The 15,113-nt window shown below is 44.2% G+C and overlaps 2 protein-coding genes across 4 annotated transcripts in view; one reads left to right on the top strand and one right to left on the bottom strand.

Moving 5' to 3' along the window:
• Positions 1–11,705, bottom strand: part of CEBPZ (CCAAT enhancer binding protein zeta) — a 180,030-nt gene extending 168,325 nt beyond the window's left edge. The window contains exons 1-2 of the mRNA XM_082251926.1: positions 11,503–11,705; positions 5,568–7,051 (exon numbers count right to left, since the gene is read on the bottom strand). Coding sequence (XP_082108052.1) covers positions 5,568–7,051; positions 11,503–11,622 — 1,604 coding nt within the window. The 5' untranslated portion in view covers positions 11,623–11,705. The remainder of the gene's footprint in view (positions 1–5,567; positions 7,052–11,502) is intronic.
• Positions 11,706–11,952: 247 nt separating this feature from the next.
• NDUFAF7 (NADH:ubiquinone oxidoreductase complex assembly factor 7) overlaps positions 11,953–15,113 on the top strand; it is an 88,696-nt gene continuing 85,535 nt past the window's right edge. For 2 of the 3 annotated variants that reach the window (XM_082251212.1, XM_082251213.1), the window contains exon 1: positions 11,953–12,063. In XM_082251212.1, the coding sequence (XP_082107338.1) occupies positions 12,003–12,063 (61 nt within the window). In that variant the 5' untranslated portion in view covers positions 11,953–12,002. The remainder of the gene's footprint in view (positions 12,064–15,113) is intronic. The other variant, XM_082251214.1, reaches the window with a different exon arrangement.

Here is a 15,113-nt window from a genome sequence, read left to right on the forward strand (position 1 = left end):
GACTGTAAAGCAGGATGAAAGTTTGGTCCTTGGGAGAGCAGATCCTCCCTTAGGGAAAGCTTCCAAGAAACGTCGGCGACCAGCTGCACCAGATAGGCGTAGCAAGCCCGGCGAGGCCAGTCCAGGGCCACTAAGATCACTGGAATCCCTTCTGCCTCGATCCTGCGTAGAAGTCTTGGCAGAGAGGAGAGAAGGCGTAAATCAGACCACTGCCCTTGGTCCAACGCCTGCCAACTAAGGTAATCCGCCTGTCCGTTTTTCACCCTGGGTATGTGTACGGCGGAGAGGGCTGAACGAACCGTTCCGCCCACCTAAAATGCCGGCTACCTCCAGAGCCACCAGGACACTTTTTGTGCCTCCTTGGTGATTGACATAAGCCATGGCATTGTCGGATTGAATGCAGTGTTCAGATCCCCTGAGCAGAATTTTTGCTGAGGACACCTCCCCAGCCGAACAGGCTGGCATCCATGGTGATCACTGTCCAATACAAGGGGAGGAAGGATTTGGACAGCCGAAGAGCCGGAGAACGAAGCCACCATATCAGGGACTCCTTCGTTCGCTGGATCTGATTGTCCAGAGTCTTGTCCCATTTGGTGGAAATGTGCAAACGGAACTGCCTCGAAAGGTATACACCAGCAGGCCCAGCACCCACATGCAAGTCTGGAGGGGTTTACCATCTGCTGGACAGCAGGAGACAAATCGCAGCCTGCAATTTCTGGAGTGTGTCCAGAGGAAGGAGCACTCTGGCTAAGGCCAAATCCAAAGTCAGACTCAGATAGTCCAGCTTTGTGGACAGAACAAGAGCAGACTTCTAAATGTTCAGAATCCAGCCAAACTCCCTCAGAGTTCTTATAGTGATTTCCAGGTTTTCCACAATAGCAGTAAGAGAGACTGCTCACAGAAGGAGATTGTCCAAGTAGCCCAGTACCACGATCCCCTATTGGCGTAACAATGCTAGCACAGGGGCTAACACTTTTGTAAAGACCCGAGGAGCAGAGGCGAAATCAAAGGGTAACGCCACAGCTGATAATGCTCCTCTCACACAGCAAAGCGGAGGAAGTGCTTAAACGATCGGCACATATTGCAATGCAAACTGGTAAGCATCCTTGATGTCGATAGAGGCAAGAAAATTTCCCTTGATGCAAGGATGCCACCATATACTACATACTAGCTACAGGTTTACATCGCTGCCTGTTTCTGTCGTATGCCCCTGTTCTATCTATTTTAAAATCATTTGGGGGAAAAATGTCATTTTCGGTTTTCGGCCAAGGCCATCCTGCATTTTCGGTTTCGGCCCAGACTTTTCATTTTGGTGCATCCCTATCTATGGTAAACAGAATGTCCAAAAGGAGTCAAACTGAAGGGCAGGCAAATGCCCCTAGTGAAACCAACAGATGTGGAAATTAACTAGCATCAACACCTAACTGCAGGATTGATAAATACCAAATTATCAACGTGAAGAAAGACGATTTATATCAAACTGGTGGACCATATCAGGAAAAAAATCTTTAAATAAGCAAAGGACATCTAGCAACAAAGAGGAGGACAAGCAATCCTTCACCATGAGAAAAATACAGGTGGAACTCAACTGATCAAACAATAGAGCAACGCCAGTTATACATGGATCGAAAATTTAACCGGTTCAGCAAGAACCGGCTGGACTTCGATCCATGCATGGTTGTACTCAAGTCGATAATATTTGAATAGAAAAAAATGACTTGATTCATCCATCCAGACACTCAATGTTAATGGGTGAATCCTTCCTGCTGTCAGGATACAAGGGCTCAACGGAAAGGATTCCCCCATCCACATTGAGTGTGTGGATATGGGAAATCAATTTTTTTGTTCAACTTGAAAAAGTCACAGCTTGAGAAAGGATTGTCCCACCCAAGGTTCAATGAAGTAAACAGTGACAGCAAAAATCTTTCATCACATGCGACAAATTTAGGTAGTTCTTAAGTGTGACACTTTATCATTGTGTCACAATGGCTGCGACAAATTTAAAAAGAGAAATACCACCACAGTATAAAGTAATGAGGTGCTAAATAACACCCATTACATTTTAGAGTGAATAACAGAGGGAATCTGAGATGGCCATTGTGGCGAATGAGAAAGATACAGTAATAACGTGCAATGTAGCATAGAAAAGAAACCATGTTGCGGTTAGGTTGATGAATTCTGTGGTGGCTCAAAAATAAAAAAAAATAAAAAAACACATTCCCCAGTGCTCAAAACAAACACGTGAAACAACAAAAAAGGCACAACTGTTCACTGTTTCACATTTAAGATTTTCAGAGGTAGCAGCAATTGTCAACCTAATAGTACATGGTATCTTTACCATACTGTGGTTCCACAGTATTACAGTCTCGCTCTTGACTACATTGGCCATTTCAGATTGCGATCACTGTTATCTATTCCAAAAAAGAAACAGGTGTAATTTAGAAACTTTTCCTAAAACAATGGCAATACTTATATTTGAATTGTTTGCAATCATTGCAACACAATGTAAAACTGTTGCACTTAAGAACTACCTAAATTTGCTGCGCATGTCAGAAAAAGCAAAGAAACTGTCACAAGGCTTTCATGAATTTGAGGCAGGAATTTGTAAAATATGGTTATACCACCAGAAAGGTACTAAAAAAAAAACTGCTTTACTGAATCACCCCTACAAAGGTTTAACTTTGACAAAGAAAATGTTCCTGCCCATTCCTAGAATATAAAATTGGGCACAGCAGGATAAAGAACTGTGGGTCACATCACTTAGCACACTACATATGCCAATTCAGCAATATATGGAAAATAAAAAAAGGTACAGGTGCAACTGGAGCATTCTTGAAGCATAGGGCAGCCCATTCAAGTCACGCAAAAACAATATGCGTGAGCACCGCAGGCGTGAATGCAGCCTTAAACCCCAGTTCACACTGGCGCGACTTGTCATCCAACTAGAGAGTTCAAAGTCACATGACAAGTCACGCCCCATCAACGGCAAAAGAACTGTTCTAATCTGTGTGACTCAAGTCACTCCGAATTAGAAAAAAGGATCCTGCACTACTTTGGTATGACTACAACACGACTTGCATTTAGTTCGGTTAACCAGTTCTGGACCGGAAGGATTTGTCCCTTAATGACCAGGCCATTTTTTGCGATTCGGCATTGCGTTATTTTAGCAGAAATTTGTGCGGGGCATACGACGCTGTACCCAATTAAAATGTATGTCCTTTTTTTTTCCCCACAAATAGAGCTTTCTTTTGGTGGTATTTGATCACATTAATCACATTTTATCATTTTAGGCCAATTTGTTTTCTGCTACATTTTTTTTTTTTTTAACCAAAAATATCGCAATAAGCGTATTTTGATTGATTTGCACTAAAGTTATTGCGTCTAAAAACTAGGGGAAAGATTTGTCATTTTTTATGTTTTTACTAGTAATGGCGGCGATCTGTGATTTTTAGCGGGACTGCGACATTGTGGCAGAAAGATCGGACCCCTAACTGACATTTTTTACACTTTTGGGGGGGGACCAGTGACATTACTAGAGTAATCAGTGCTAAAAAATATGCACTGTTACTGTAATAATGACATTGGCAGAGAAGGGGTTAACACAGTGGGTGATCCTAGGGGAGTGATTCTAACTGTGGCAGGATGGGCTTTTGAAATGATAATAGAGACCTGTGATCCTATATAGAAGGATCACAGGCGCTCTGTGATCATTCCAAAGAGAAGAACGGTCAAATGTGTTTACAACAGCTGACCATCCTTCTCTCTCAGCGGGGAGCCGGTGGCAATTGGAGCCGCCAGCCCCATGCATCAAAGTCCCCGCTGCCAGGTGGGGGTGGGAGCGCGCCTTGGGCAGCCCACGCTCACCCCCTAGAAGCAGGCGCGCAACCGACGTACTCCTACGCCGGTTCGTGCAGAAGGGGCTGCCTGCCGCAGTAAAACTGCGGCGGGCGGTCCTTAACTGGTTAAAGGAGTTATACGCAAGCCGTAATGAAGTCGCACAGGGATGTCGGCTTTAAAGCTGCGCTAGTGTGAACCGTGCCTAACAAACATATTATTTCAGTGAGTGAGAACCTTTAACCCTTTTGCTGCTAGAGCAGTTGTTGCAATTTTTTGCACACAAATTTAAACAAAATCGTTTTAGGCCTGAAGATTAGTAACGGGGGTGTGTGGAATAGTGGTACACCGAAATAAAAAATTCCAGTGCCGAAACCAAAAATTCAGGATGCCCACCGAAAAGGGTGGTTTAAAAAAAAAAAAATTGTATTATATTTTTTTTATAAATAATTGTATTATATTCAACTTTATTGGTGCATATTTGGTCAGTACCTCCCCATTGATATGCATTGAAAATGCAGCAAGAATGCATCAAAAATGCACCCGTTGTGTTTTTGAGTCACGTGACCTATGAAAAACACACCATAAGCACAGTAAAATCACAGCACAATGCTAAAAACCCTACTTTCAGCCAATAATATTTGGTGGTTGTAATTTCAGTGCATCACTAGTGTGGAAGTGAACCGGCAGCTGCACTGTTCCATCTGACAGTTGGTAGTTGGCTTGACAGATTTACATATTCTCCCAGTGTCTTTGTGCGTGTGAAACTTCCCAGCAGCGATTTACATACTATGTCAGTAAAAGGGTTAAAGAGTCTTGGTTCCTAAGAATTCTGGAAGCTGCTGAGAGATATGGAATGCCTGCACATACAATACCTGCAGGTAAATATGCAATATTGCATAATACTACTGAGCATTTTCTTTTTGCATTAACCGGGGGAGCTTTAGGCCCCTTTCACACGGGTGATCTGATCCACCTGTCAGTTTCTCAGGCGGACCTGAACGGATGCTCCATGCATTTCTATGCATGCAGAGCGGAGACGGAGCTGCCATCCGCCTGCTCAGCGGGGATCGGCCTATTGATCCCCCGCTGAGCAGAACGGACTCCGTGGGGCAGAGCGCCCATGTGAAAGGGGCCTTAGGGAAATTTTCTACTTTCTTTTCTTCATATTATTTTTCTTTATTAGCAAAAATATCTTTACAGAGCTCTAAAGCTGAAACCAAAACTTAGAAACAAGCAGTTAACTCATTCCTTTATTGCACCGCTTTGTCAAATGGAGCCTTAAAGCAAGCAGCATCAGCTGTGCTGTCTCTTCAGCTAAGGCCCCTTTCACACTTATTTTACCGCGATTTTGACGCGACTTTGCTGCGATTTTGAAAGCAATGGCTATGGCTCAAAACGCAATCAAATCGTGGCAAAGTAGTGCAGGAACTACTTTGAAGTCGGTGCGACTTCAAAACGCACTGATATGAATGGGGCTCATTGAAAATAATGGAAAACGACTTGTCATGCGATTTTGCGGTCCAAAATCGTGGGACAAGTCGCACTAGTGTGAAAGGGGCCTAACCTGCATATCAAAAATGACTAAAAAATTTTTCTTTTTTTTGCTCCAAAAACATACTTTTGTATCATACTTACCCTTAAATTTGGGAACCTATTTGATAAAAAAAAATAATAATAATAATAATAATAATAATAATAATAAGTAAAAAAAAAAAAAAAAAATGACTTACCTATACAAAGCTGCATAATACCTATGTGACACCGTTTGCTGAGAATCCATGACTTGAAATAGAAGCATTAGAATTTGCACACTTGTATTAAAGTTCACAGCGTGGAGTATTTTGAATAGGGTGTCAAGCTGCTTTTTTATTTCTTCATTAACCAGGTCGGCAAAAGGATAGGCTCTATTCACCCCAGTCAACAAAGCCCTCAAGATTTTGGAATCAATCTCTTTTTTCTTTATACATGCACGGAAAAAAGAAAAATATACTGTGATGAGTTGGTTTGCCAAGTCAGATTCTTCATGGGAGAACATGATTTGATTCAAAAAACAAACGCCATAATACTGGGCTTTCTCACTTATATTCGGTCGATATAACAGTCTTTCTACTTCAAGACACACAACCACTTTCATATTTGGATGCTTATTCAGCAGCACCTCAAGTAAATAGGAGGCCTTTGTGGCTACCCTGTATTGAGGGTCTCCCAGCTTATTAACCAGGAGTGTTAAAAGAGTTTTTTCTTCTTCAGGCTTATTACATAGCAACTCACTGACAACATTGAGTGCCTTTGCTTTCGTTGTAATCAAGTTGTCATGAGTCAACATATCTAGCACCTTGACAAACTCTGACACATTCTGCTTGAGTCGCTCTTCAAAAAACCACAGTATCAGCCGTCGATCCCTTGCATCCTTATTGCCACTGGATATTTCTTCAAGTTTGTCAAATTCATGCTGAGCAAATGTATGAAGCTTCCGATTGTCAGGCAAAAGATCAGAAAGAAGCAAATCCTTAAACGTATCCAGTGCCATGAGGTTCTGCCGATTACTGCCCTTTTTTCTGAGTAAATTGATTAAATTCTCAACAAAATGTAGTGTGTGAACAGGAGCATCCTGTATAAGAACTGTCATTGCAGCCATTCTGTCTGCTAAAGTGCCTGCTGACACAACAGTTTTCATCCATGTGGTGTTCGCACCTTTCTGTAGTTCTTTTTTATTTTTATACAGATTCACTTCATGTTCATATAGCTTCTCAGCTAAGGTTTTATATTTCCCAACATCCTCTTCATTCTGAGGTTTGGCAGTGAATTCTTTAGTATATTCATGATCATACCACTTTCCGCCAGGTTTCAGAAGCAGCATGGAACGTTCTGAAAATTCAAAGACATGTTTTCCTTTATTTTTTAATGGAAAAATTGAACTCTCTTTTTTCTCCTCAACTGTTTTTGTCTTTACTGTCTCTTTGCTAACTTGAATTTTGTTTTTTTTCTTGCTTTTCTTTACCTTTTTCTCTTCCAAACTATCATCTGTTTCTTTGTCCATCTGTTCTTCGGCCACCTCTTCTTGCTCCGTAATTTCTTTAACAATTTTCTGAAAGCCCAGTTTTTCTATAAATGCCTTTAATTCACCTTTTTCTAAATCATCAATTCCGCCTTTCTTGCCACCATCTACTATTTCTTCCATTTCTTCCAAGCCCGCAAGCATTATAAAATCTTGCTAAACAGAAAAAAATAAAAAGCAACTGTAACCATTTGGAATTGACGCAACAATGGAAAAAAGCTATGAATCTTTTATGCTGGATTAATATGAACTTGAGGAAAACGCAACAGTTTTATAATGTAAAAGCTGTCTAGAGACTTAATAGAATCCTTTTTTTTGCCCTTCTAAGTTGGAGAAGTTTTTACAGATCCAGAACCGCTTCCAAAAAAGAAAAAAAAAAACAGTGTAGGCCCCACCTTCCCCCCTCCAGACCATACTAGACCCTTTAGTGTGGTGTGGATCTTAAGGGGAGACCCAAAGCAAAAAAATACGAGGTGGAGTCGTCCTCCGCCCAAAATCCATGCCAGACCTTTATCCGAGCATGCAGCCCAGCAGGTTGTGAAAGGTGGGGACAAGTGACTGCACCCCCCCCCCCCCATACCAGGCCACAAGCTCTTAACATGGGGGTTGTAGGTGCTTTGGGGCAGAGGGACTTTGCGCCCCCCACCCCAAAGCACCTTGTCTCTAGGCTGATGGGGACAAGGGCCTCTTCTGACAACCCTGGGCAGTGGTTGTGGGGTCTGTGGGCAGGGGGCTTATTGGAATCTAGAGACCCCCTTTAACAGGCCGGCCACCACCCCCCACCCCCCCCCCCATGTAAATGAGTATTGGGTACCCCTACCCATTAAAGCTGCACGATTCTGGATAAAATTAGATTTTTTGCTTAGAATAAAGATCAGGATTCTCTCATGATTCTCGGCGTAACATCATCTTTTACATTTAACAAAAAAATTGGGCTAACTTAACTGTTTCATTTTTTTTAATTCGTTAGTGTATTTTTTACCAAAAAAACTGAGTTTGAAAGACTTCTGCGCAATTACAGTGTGACATAAAAGACTAGATTCCCCTAGATTCCAATAAGCCCCCTGCCCGCAGAACCCCACAACCACCACCCAGAATTGTCGGGAAGAGGCATCAACATGGGGACAAGGTGCTTTGGGGTGGGGGGGGTGTAGAGCCCCCCCTGCCCCAAAGCACCCAAACCCCCACGTTGAGGGTGTGTGGACTGGTATGGTCCAGAAGGGAGGGAGGGAGGGCGCTTGCTCGTCCCCCACCCTTTCCTGACCTGCATGCTCGAGTAAGGGTCTGGTATGGATTTTGGGGGAGGGGTTCCCTTTCAAAATTTATACCAGACTCAAAGGGCCTGGTATGGATCTTAGGGGGGACCTCACGCTGTTTCTTTTTTTAAATTGTGGCATGGGGTTCTCCTTCAAGTTACTCAGAGTACAAGTCGCACCACAAGCTGGATAATATTAAAAGTCTCCTGCCACCAGATGCAGCGTGTCACTTACCACTGCTCAAGACTGAGGGGCTTGTTTACATTTGTTGTTTGGGGGGGGGGGGTGATAAAACCCCATAGTTCACTGTGGCCTGGGACTGGTTACCAAATCACTTAGGCCTTATGCACGCATGACGTTTTGGAAACTCTCCTAGAAGCCTTTCCTTCTGGCAGCAGCATTTTGGCAGAAAAAACACCCGATGCTTGTAAGTGTCTAACACTTTTACAAGCGCCAAACACTTAGGCAGTAATTAATTTCAGAGGCCAGAATAATAATTTAATCTGGCCACTGAAATGAATTAATGCTCAAGCGTTAAACTTTAGCATGCGTTTAGGTGCTTTTACAAGCGTTTTTATGCCAAAACTCTGCTACTCCTGGACGCACTGGCAGTGGGTTTTTTTTTTTGCTGCCTCTAAAAGTTCCTACCACTAAACGCCTTTGTGCGCATGGACACATAGGCTAAAGTGCAGGAACTTTAGAGGCAGGAAAAAAATAACAAAAACTGATGTCTCTTGAAGACAAAACAAAAAAAAAATCTAGTGGGGGCCTTAAAGAGGTTGTAAACCCAAATTTTTTTTTTTTTTTCAACCTAAGTAAGAAACACATAATGAGCTAGTATGCACCGCATACTAGCTCATTATGAAATACTTACCTTAGAACGAGCCCCCACCATGCCGCCGCTTACCTCTATGACGGGCGACATGTTCAGTCGCCCGTGTTCCAGGATCGCGGCATCCGGCCATCTGATTGGCCGGAGCTGCGGTGACGTCACTCCCGCGCACGCGCGCAGGAGCCGACGGTCATGGCACGGGGCTCTGAAGGAACGGCACCAGCGGCCATTCCTTCAGAGCGCATGCGCCAGTGATGTCACTGGCTGCATGTAAGCTAAATATCTCCTAAACGGTGCATGTTTAGGAGATATTTACAGTACCTATAGATAAGCCTTATCATAGGCTTACCTATAGGTACAACTTGCAGAGGAGGGTTTACTTCCTCTTTAAGTAGTCCTCGCTCTTCAAAGGGTTGATCACCCCTGGCTTAGAAGATCCTCCCACTCCTTGCCCACAACCTTATGGGACACGTCACAGGTCCCAGAAGTATGTGAGACGAACTGAAAAAGAACAGTGCGGCTAGCGCATACACAGTTGGCTGCCTACAGTTCACATGCCGGTGCCAGGGGCCCAAGACTGGTGAAGAAACCGGACCAGGTGAGGATGGTGCTGAACCTCTGGCCAGGTGTCTGCTTATTAAAAGGTCAACCGCTACAGTTTTCGTAGCTACTGACTATTGATTTTTAAAGAAATTACTGACAAAAACGCTTTAAAGCGGAGCTCCACCCAAAAGGGGAAGTTCTGCTTTAAGCACTCCCCTGCTCCAAATATGCCACTCCCCTGCTCACGCATGCGCAGTGCACACCCGGCTGTGAAGCCGCAAGCTGTCACAGCCGGGTGCCCACGCTTGCAATGCTGGCACCACAGATAGGAGCGGGAGAGAAGCGAGGCTTCGGGCGGCCGCATCGCTGGACCATGAAACAGGTGTGTGTTTATTAAAGAGGTTGTAAACCCTCGCTTTTAACCGCTTCCGGTACGCGCTATAGCCGAAGTACGGCTACAGCGCGGACTCGAATTTCCGGGAGGCCGTCTTTAAACGGCCTCCCAGTAACAGGCTCCCCGCGCATTGGGGAAAATCTGTGTTGGCCATGTCCCTTGGACACAGCCAATCACAAATCGTGGTAAATGGCCAATCACAGCGGCCATTTACCACGTGATCGGACCGTGCAATGAGAGATGACCTCATATGTAAACAGCTCTCCTTCCTCACACAGAGACTGCAGTGTGAGGAAGAGGAGAGCCCGAACACCGGTAAGGGAACACACAGGAATGTAATCAGGGCACTGATCACCAGTGACCTGATTACAGAAGAGGGGAATAAAATGCCACAACTGCCCGCCATCAGTGCCCCCCATCAGTCCCCACAGTCAGTACCCATAGTGCTGCCAGTCAGTGCATGCTCACCTAGGCACTGATGGGCACTGACTAGCAGCACTATGGGCACTGAGTGTGGGCACAGTGCTGATCAGTGCCACCAGTCAGTATCCATCAGTGCCACCCATCAGTGTCACCCAGCAGTGCCACCTCTCAGTGCCCAGCAGTGCCGCATATTAGTACCGCCTTTATCTGTGCCACCTCATCAGTGCAGCCTATCAGTGCCGCCTCATCAGCGCACATCAGTGAAGGAGAAAATTTTTATTTTTTTTTCAAAATTTTCTGTCTTTTTTCTTTTTTTTTTGTAAGAAATAAGCCAGAGGTGATTAAATACCACCAAAAGAAAGCTCTATTTGTGTGAAAAAAAATGATAAAAATTTCATATGGGTACAGTGTAGCATGACCGCTCAATTGTCATTCAAAGCGTGACAGCGCTGAAAGCTGAAAATTGGCCTGGGCAGGAAGGGGGTATAAGTGCCCAGTAGGCAAGTGGTTAACTTGTACCTATAGGTAAGCCTTATTAAAGTCTCACCTATAGGTACTTTAAATATCTCCTAAACTTCCACCGTTTAGGAGAGATTTACTTTTAATGCAGCCAATGACGTTAACAGCGCGTGCGCACTGAAGGAACGGCCACCCGTGCTGTTCCTTCAGAGCCCTGTGCCGTGAACAGCGGTGCATGCACAGGAGTGATGTCATCGTGCCTCCGGCCAATCAGATGACCAGAGGACGCAAACCAGGACAGCTGAACATGTTGGCACTGTGGGAGCTTAGTTCTAAGGTAAGTATTTGGTAATGAGATAGTATGCCATGCGATGAGATGCATACTAGATCATTATGCCTTTGTCTTACTGGGTTTATTTTATTATTATTTTTTTTATTGGGTTTACAACCTCTTTAAAAGTCAGCAGCTGTAGTTTTTTTAGCTGCTGGCTTTTAATAAACACAAAACTGAGTGGAATTGCGCTGTAAGTGTGCTCAGACTAGGATCTAAACATGCCTGAGCTCATCCCTAGAGGTGACATATGGTTTTCCCAGCCCCCCATCAACCATGTACAAGGGCTGCTGTATGTCTGAACAAGCCCTGGAAACTGAGCACGTTTTTGCTGTTTACATTACTGAGCAGTAGGAAGTCAAAGCATACCTTAGTGCCTCCTAACCGCATGACTTCATCCAGTGTAAAGTCACCCTCCACATCGTCTTCCATATCAGATTCTCTATCCATATCGCCGGCACCCAACTTCTGCCGCATCCTTGGCTCCATGAATCTCCGAGCTACCAGGACAGAAACTTGCTGGAGCTCAGCAACTGAGAAAGCATGAGCTGAATTCTCAACCGGAAACCAGCGCGTCCTGTCCAAGCTGTAAACACAGTCACTGCTAAGTAAAGTGGTATAAAGGCATTATATTTCATAACATCAACGCTGGCTTTTTTAGCTTTATATAATCATATAGATAATATTAAATCACTTATAAATGATACATTTACAAATTGCTACACACATATACACCGTCCCTGACAGGACCTGCTAAGGAAGGCTGATGGGAAAGAGTCACGTGCTGTACAGCGGTCGTTTCTGAACTGAGCTTCCGGGTTTTTTCTCCTGTATTGATGCGGTGATTTTTCTAGCTTAGCTTCCAGCTAATGATGAGTAGTTATGTTAGATTCAAACATTTTGGAAGGAATGTAAATCATGTGCGTTCGGGTAAGCAATAAAAGGGGGTTGCTTCTTTCTTGATACTATTTTGTTATTAATAACTTAAAGCTTAGGTTTGGTTAAAGCGTTTGTAACCCCGAACTTCATATTCCTGATACGGGAATCAGCTGCTGTACCATGTACTTGTAAGAGAAAGTATCCTGTTCTCTTTGTATTTGGGATCATTGGCAAGGCCGATATATCGATATTAACTTTTGCCGATATATATGTATCGGCCACGGAACTGGCTGATATTCCAACTATTGCTCATGTAAGGGTAAAATGACTTCGCATTGCATAATTCTGTTTACATATGTTATTGAATATGCCACTCACATATGTACAAATTAACCACTTTACCGCCGGAGGATTTTGCTGTCTTACGTCCAGGCCACTTTTTGCGATTCAGCGCTGTGCGATTTTAACTGACAATTGCGCGGTCGTGCGACGTCGTACCCAATTGAAATGTACGTCCTTTTTTTACCACAAACAGAGCTTTCTTTTGGTGGTATTTGATCACCTGTGCGATTTTTACTTTTTGCGCTATAAACAAAAAAAGAGCGTAAATTTTGAAAAAACAACAATATTTTTCACATTTTTTTATATGAAATTCCCCCCCAAAAAAATGTAAAAATCAAAATTTTTTTACATTTTTGGCCAATTTGTTTTCTGCTACCTATGTTTGGTAAAAAAAAATCACAATAAGCGTATTTTGATTGGTTTGCGCAAAAGTTATTGCGTTTACTAACTAAGGGAAAGATTTCTGTCATTTTTGGTGTTTTTAACGAGTAATGGCGGCGATCTGCAATTTTTTTTTTGCGGGATTGCGGCGGACAGATCGGACCCTTGACTGACATTTTTGACACTTTTGGGGGTGCCAGTGACATTACTGCAGTAATCAGTGCTATACCTATGCACTGTTACTGTAAAAATGACACTTGCAGGGAAGGGGTTCATTTTATTGGAGAGGGAGGGGTTAATGTATGCCTGGTGCTTACTAACATGTGTGGGGGGAGGTGACTGAGTGACACAGGGACAGATCGCAGGTTCAGCTATGCTGAACCCAGCAATCTGACCCTGTCTGTCACTTAGGAGATCCGCCCGCTTTGTTTACACAAGCGGGCGGATCTCCACACTCGATTTCCCGACGATCGGGGAAAGAGCAGCGGTGATCACTGCCGCTCCTCCCCTGGCCCGACTCCCGCTGTGACTGAATACCGCAGGAGCGAGCCTCTGGCGGCGCGCATGCGCCGCCCACAGGTGGAGGAGTCCAGCGACGTAGGTCTACGTCGCTGGACGGGAATGAGCCACTTTGCCGCAGTACAGTCAATGTGACTGGTCGGCAAGTGGTTAAAGATATAAGCAATTCCATTAGCAGATCTGCTGGCACTGGCAGATAGGCATCTCTCACCCACTTGCTGTAAGTGATACCCGGGTGATACAGCTCTGTTTGGCATCCACTCAATACTGCTCTGTCTCTCACCCGTTATCTCCCGGCCCCCGATACCGATCAGTCTCTCACCCACTTGCCGTAAGTGACACCCGGGTGATACCGCTCCATCCGGCATAAAATGACGATCTTGGAGGTCACGTGGTCACGCCGGTGTTCCGTGAAAAAACCATACCCGTGAAAATTCCCTACCCTTGTCACTTCCGGTGCACCTACGCCATTGAACAGCTGAGGAGCTTAGCATTGCGCATGCTCGGAGGGTAGGTAATTTTCACAGTAGTGTGTTGTAACGTTACACCGCATCAGCTGTTGCCGCGGTTACATTAAAACATCTCCGCTGCAACATGAATCATCTCCGCTCCTACACCTGTTACTTCCCTGATCTCGGCTACTAAATGTAAAAGCGGCGGCGGGTCTATGAAAATATAAATCACGGAGATCTCGGCTCCATGATTTATATTTTCATAGACCCGCCGCTGCTTTTACATTTAGTAGCCAAGATCAGGGAAGTGACAGGGGGAGGAGCGGAGATGTTTTAATGTAACCACGGCAACAACTGAGGCGTGAAAATTCCCTACCCTCCGAGCATGCGCACTGCTAAGCTGCTCAGCTGTTCCATTACGTATATGACAGGAAGGGACGAGGTAGGGTTTTTTTTAACGTTACACCGGGCGAGACCATGTGACCTCCGAGATCGTATGCCGGATGGAGCAGTATCACCCAGCTATCACTTACAGCAAGAGGGTGAGAGATACCGATCTGCCAGCAGATCTGCTAATGTGGAATTGCTTATAACTTTAATTTGTACATATGTGAGTGGCATATTCAATAACATTTGTAAACGGAATCATGCTATGTGACATAATTTTACCCTTACATGAGCATCACCACCTAATGGTTGGAGGAGGAGAAGATTAGTCTCGGAAACCTGACATAGGATGTACAAAATATCGGCCGTTACCGATATGCGATGGCCAAAATATCGGTATCGCCAACAAAAAACCGATATCAGTCGATCCCTACTTTGTATTGCTTCCTTTATGTGAAATCCTTGCTGTTCCTGCTAGTCCATTTGCTTTTTTATTTTAATAAAAAGAAAACTGACCACACTAAGCATGGGAGCACATTGTGGTCAGTTCTCTAGCTGTGCTGGAAATCAGGGATGAGCCTGGACGTGTTCGAGTTTATACGTGCCCGATCCCACCAGGAACTCGACATTGCACTCCGCTAATCACAGGCAGTGAAAAATTACCTGATCTGTGCAGCAGCCTGTGATTAGTGGAGTGCAGTGTCGACTTCCTGGCGGGATCGGGCACGTATAAACTCGAACACGCCTGAGCTCATCTCTACTGGGAATTTAGTGTGCTCTCCTCCTATGATGACCTGACAGGCCTCCGCTGTACAGCCATTCACTGGGAAGCTCAGTGTGCTGCTGCTTCTCCTCCTCTCGCTCTTAGGCAGCTGAGAACAGTGGGAATGTGATCACTTATAAAAGAAAAAAAATATTTATAATCTTGTGTTTTTGTTTTTTTATTTTTAATATATCTATACAAAAATGTTTTACCTTTTCATTTCTATTTTAAACTGAATGGGTTGTTTTACAAGGTGA

Source organism: Pelophylax lessonae (assembly GCF_965119305.1).
Source record: "Pelophylax lessonae genome assembly, chromosome: 3".
Classification (NCBI taxonomy): domain Eukaryota; kingdom Metazoa; phylum Chordata; class Amphibia; order Anura; family Ranidae; genus Pelophylax; species Pelophylax lessonae.